The sequence below is a fragment of the Phalaenopsis equestris genome, unplaced genomic scaffold, assembly GCF_001263595.1.
Source record: "Phalaenopsis equestris unplaced genomic scaffold, ASM126359v1 Scaffold000140, whole genome shotgun sequence".
Classification (NCBI taxonomy): domain Eukaryota; kingdom Viridiplantae; phylum Streptophyta; class Magnoliopsida; order Asparagales; family Orchidaceae; genus Phalaenopsis; species Phalaenopsis equestris.
Genome location: NW_018164582.1, coordinates 1,686,398 through 1,691,836, shown reverse-complemented (window position 1 = coordinate 1,691,836; position 5,439 = coordinate 1,686,398). Strand labels below are relative to the sequence as shown.

Sequence of the window (5,439 nt, the reverse complement as noted above, 5' to 3'; positions counted from 1 at the left end):
TGAAGTAGTTCACACTTTCCCAGCCTAACTGGTATTGTGCTCTCTTCAGTTAGAGGTTTTCGAAAAAATTCTTTAATTGTCCCAATTTTATAGTCTCGATGTTGTTACGACTACAAAATAAAACACAATTATAGCACACTTCTTTTTTTTTTCTTTTGGGTAAATAAAATGAACAGTAATATAAAATAACAAAAAGATTTAACTGGATTGATAGGGAATGCTGGGAAGGAGCAAGGGTTCTGTTAAACGAGAAACAATGGGTTTTGAGGTTTGGATTTGGGAAGAGTTGATCGAGTCGGGCCTAAATAATGTTGTTGCTCAGTTCAGCGGTAGAGAGTTTACGGATGTAGAAAAATGCGAGAGCAGTGAAGGCTAGGGCAGAAAGGGGATCGATTGCGCAGGAAGGAGGGATCGGGGGGAGGCATTCCGGTTGAGCAAGGAACGATACAGCAGAGAGGAGCGGCGTCGGCTTTGTGACGGCAGGGCGGATAAGACTCGGGTGAGAGCAGAGAGGGCTGCCAGTGATCAGGGAAGAAGCGGCAGAGGTTTGGCGGGCTAGAGCATAGTCGCTGACGGCTTGTTCTTGGGTATCGAAATAGGAACAGAAGTATATGGATTTCGACGCAGGAGGGGGAATCAGTGCAGGATTTTGAGGCAGGGAGAGAAATGAAACTTCACAAGCGAGGCGTGTGCAGTAATCGAGGTTGGGTTTGTTGCGAATATGGAAACCGATCTAATCTAATGACATGATGAAATTAATAAATAGGCATGCTAGCTCCTCTTGTAATCTACGTCGGAATTTGGTTTCATTCTGACGTTTCTCTTCTTGATGGTGGCTTTCGGGTAGAGAGAGAGAAGAGAGAGATTATTTTTTCTTGTATTCGTTGAGAGGATCGATGAGTGTAATTCTCAAGTAATAAAATCCTGTGCATCTTCGTGGATGTAGGCAATTTGCCGAATCACATAAATCTGTGTTTCCGTTGTGATTTTTTTTTGCGAATTTTTCTCAATCCGGTTTTTCACTTTATTGTTGTTGTTTTTCACAACTGGTAGCAGAGCTCAAGTTCAGATCTGAGGGACAGTGATGGCCGGAGATGATGTGATGACATAGGGGATCGAGAAGTTTAATGACACAAATTTTGATTATTGAATGATGCAGATAGAGGACTACCTTTATGAGAAGAAATATTATCTTCCGTTACTGAGAAAACAATCGGAAAAGATGAATTCTCTGCCAGTGAATCCAATTTGGGAGCTGACAGAACTTCCATCAGGGAAGAATACATTGCACAACAAGTACTGTACCTGATAAAGACTGCGCTTAATGACAGTAAGAGGTACAAGGCTATACTTGTTGAAAAGGACTTTCAACATAGGCAGGATATTGCCCATGTAGTGAGAGTTGTAATAAGATACATGAGTAACTCAGGAAAGAACTTGGAGGTACAGGATTATGTTGACGTTGATATGTCAACTAAGGGTGTTACTCTTAAAAAATTGAAGTTGTGCTCAACTCCAGTTGGTCTTCTAACATGAAGAAATGAGGCTTTGAGTTGCATAGATAAAAGATATCACGTTTGAAGAAAAGGGTGACGCAGCTAGTGGATGATGTAATCAGATCAGTCTCCAAGTGGAAGATTTGTTGCGAATATGGAAACCGATCAACTGTTCAAATTGACATTTTCTCATGTTTGACAACAAATTAGATTTGATATTCAAAATTAATTGTTATTAATTCCTTTTATGATTTGCTGCAGATGAGAAAAAGAAATAATTAATGAGTCTAATGACATGATGAAATTAATAAATAAGCATTCTAGTTCCCCTTGTAATCTATCTCGGGATTTGGTTTTCCTCTAGCATTTCTTCTTCTTGATGATGACTCTCTGGTAGAGAGAGAGATTGTTCTTTTTTATAATCGTCGAGGCAATCTACGGGTGTAATCCTTAAGTAATAAAATCCTCTGCAGCGCGAGAAATGGTGAGTGGTGAAATGTGACAAGTTAGGGCAGAGAAGTGAACAGGGACGAGTGAAGTACATCAATGTAGAGGAACACACAGGCTTTAACAGGGAAGAAGAACGACGAGGAAACACGGGTAAGTGGATTACGATTTCGTTGTGTAGATTTCATACGTGATGGATGGTGTGAACATAGGAAGAAGATAGAGTGAAGAAGCGCTTATGATTTTGATCCGGAGAGGAAAAAGCTGAGTGCAATGGGGACAAACAGTAGGAACGACAAACGAGAGAGAAGACGTGGAATGAGAGTGCAGAGGATATTTTGGAGAGACGTGTGCTTGAGCAGGCTGATGCTTTAACTGAAGAGGAGAGCGGGGAAACGGTTATCTCATTTTAGCGGGGGTTCAAAAACATAAGTAATTAATTTAATTATCTAATTAATTATATTATTTATTTATTTATTATTTCTTTTTCTTCTTTTATTTTTTTTATTTTTTATCTTTTTTAATTTATTACTGTCAGCAGATAGTTGCTGGGCTAAAACAGTCGGTGGTGGTTAAGAATCACCGGTGGTTGTTGGCTTCACGCTCTCTCCATGAGTTTAAATTAAGCTATTAACTTCTTTCTTACGTGTAAAACAGGCTTTTTTATAGTTAAATTTAGCCAAGATCTTGAAACACTGAATTAGAAAATCCATATCCATTCTTTTGATCACATAGATAATTCTTTTAACACTTCAGTTTTAAATAATCTCAGAATTAGATGAACTTGGCTCATTAAATGTCTATCAATGAGCTACTCGGTTCAAGTGCTTGATTTGAGTTTATTTGGACTCAGATTAAATAACTTTATCATATAGTTTATATTTTCAAGATATTCAACTTGACTATAGAGATTTGCTGAAACCGAGCTCAGATTGATTCTTGATGTTCTAATTCAAATTACATCTCGTGCTTGGTCATCTGAATGTTTTTGGTTAGCATATCAATACTGTATCCCATAACACTAAAAAGATAATTTACTGACTGAAAAATAAAATATCGAACTAAATAGTCCCAGTCTTCTTTGGCAATACTAAAAACTCTTTTGTTTATCCACCAAACAGATAAATTATAGATTTCACTTTTCGACCCCACTGATTGCCAATATGTTTAAAACCTGCAGATAACGAAGATGAGAACAGAAACGGCTTCGGCCGTGACATTTCTCATGTAAATGACTACTGCGGCATAGCGGAGAAATCTATGGAGAGGTTTGTTTCACTCATAAATTCTTTTAGGTACAATCCATCAGGTTCGCGTGCCAGCGGTCTTCGTCCTCCTCTAAAGGATGTAAGGAATACGTGTTCCATGAGGTATATGTAAAACCTTACTTTCCACATGCAGTTATTTCCTCTATTAAATTATAAACTATTTACTGCTATTTTTCATTTGATTTTCCAAAGGTCGAACAATGCTCCTGTTGATTTCAGTAAATTTGCATATAAACCAAGAAAAAATACTGCTCGTATTGTCTCATCGAAGTCCAAGTTTGATTGATATCATCAAAATTGTTTTTTGTTTTAATTTCTTGAACCCTTTTCATGTGGAGTTAATATGAGCTTCTGTTTTAATTTCTTGAACCCTTTTCATGTGGAGTTATATGAGCTTCGTTGTAACTAATATGTTGTATTGTATGCTAATTCCACATTGCCTCTTGTTGGTTGTCCATGTCTATGTTGTTCTATCCTAATTGTTTGGCTGGCAGGAGAACTTTAGATGTCTTTTTCTGTAATTTTTTAGTGGGAAATAGCATGTTCTTTTTTGTTTAGGAAAAGATGAGTGGCTGTTTGGGATTATTTTTATTGTTATTTTTAATTGTTTTATTTTAATATGAAATAAAATTAAAAGCTTATATTTTTTTATTTATGTGGTGATGGTGGTGCTTGTGTGGCCATAATGTTCCTTGTGATTGTTATAATGGCTACAATGAGAAGAACTAGCAGTCATTTCCTTATTACCTAATGCTCACTAATATAATTTAGTTATGCTTGGTCCACATCTTACTCTTGAAAAAAATTAACTATGTGCTGATATTGCAGATACCCGTACATTAAATAATAAAAGAGTTTATTCGAAATAGATTTTTAATGGGTGAAGTGGAATCTGTCCTGGCTATCGGGCAGAATGTATTATAATTCGAACTTGGATTGGTATAATTATAAGTTGTTCATGTTCGGTTTGAACTTGTGTCGAGATTTCATGTATAGTTTAAGCCTGACTTAACTTTTTTAATGTTTGAACCTATGATTTATATTTGATTTGTTTATGACAAGTGAACACTTGAATTTGTAAGTTTCTTTCATTCCTTTTTCTTAATTATATCTAATTTACAATGATTGCACAGCACTTTCTCAACGTTACTTTTAAATTGGGTAGAATTCTGGGTAGAATTTATGAGCAAAGTGGGAAATGGAGATACGAGAGACTAGAATTTCAGAGATTCTTGCACACTGCGATCTCGTCATTGAATTTGATGCTTGCACGCTTTAACAATTCAAGGTTTCATATAATTCAGGCGAAATTGGGAGACATAACTGTGAGAGGCCAGAGGGAATTTGAGGTTCGCAGGAGTTTAATGATAATTTTATGGGGTATTTCAAACATATAACATAAATCTTATATATTTTCACATCTAACACCTAAATTTGAATAAAATAAATATATAATTAATAATTAATTAAAAAATATTATTGATATGCTAATATATTACTATTAAATCTAAAATTAAATAAATTATAGTTAATTGAATTTTATTTAAGTAATATATAATATATAAAATGAGTTATCATCGTGCTTGTATCGAGTATTTAACAAGTTGTTGAACAACAAATGAGCTTATTTCTAAATATAAATGAATAAGTTTGACTATGTTCATATTTTGTTCATTCAAGTTCTGAGCTTTTAAAAATTGTTCAAGCTTGTTTAGTTATTAATTTGAATAAACATGATCGAGTCTTAATCGAGCCGAGTTTGAGTTGTCCATTGAGTGCATTGGTTAATTTCCAGCCCAAATCCTGGCCTATTGTGAGATAGGAAAATACCACTTAGATTTAAAAAGAAAAGTTTTATATGATAGTGGTGAGATTTGTAATGCTTTGGCCTATAAAAGAAGAGCATATAATTACTTTGAGATGATAATGCTCAAATGGATGAGTGGCGTTACACTTAAGAGACAAAATGTGAATCATCGTGAAAGGGATGGAGTAGCTCCAACTCCAATGATGGATAACATCAGAGACAGCCGCCTTAAATGATTTGGTTATGTTAAATGTTGACCATCTTTTGCTCTTGTTAGAAGAGTAAATATTTTTTATTTGATTATGTTAAGAAAGATAGAGGTAGATCTAGAAAGACATGGGCATATTGTATTAAAAATGATCTTAATTTATTAGAATTTCTTCACAAAATCATATATATATATATATATATATATCTATAT

General features: G+C 34.9%; 1 protein-coding gene across 3 annotated transcripts in view; it reads left to right on the top strand.

Annotated features, from left to right (window-relative positions):
- LOC110021724 (exonuclease 1-like) overlaps positions 1-3,561 on the top strand; it is a 36,705-nt gene extending 33,144 nt beyond the window's left edge. For all 3 annotated transcript variants that reach the window (XM_020720335.1, XM_020720334.1, XM_020720336.1), the window contains 2 exons: positions 3,124-3,313; positions 3,404-3,561. In XM_020720335.1, the coding sequence (XP_020575994.1) occupies positions 3,124-3,313; positions 3,404-3,497 (284 nt within the window). In that variant the 3' untranslated portion in view covers positions 3,498-3,561. The remainder of the gene's footprint in view (positions 1-3,123; positions 3,314-3,403) is intronic.
- The last annotated feature ends 1,878 nt before the right edge of the window (positions 3,562-5,439 follow it).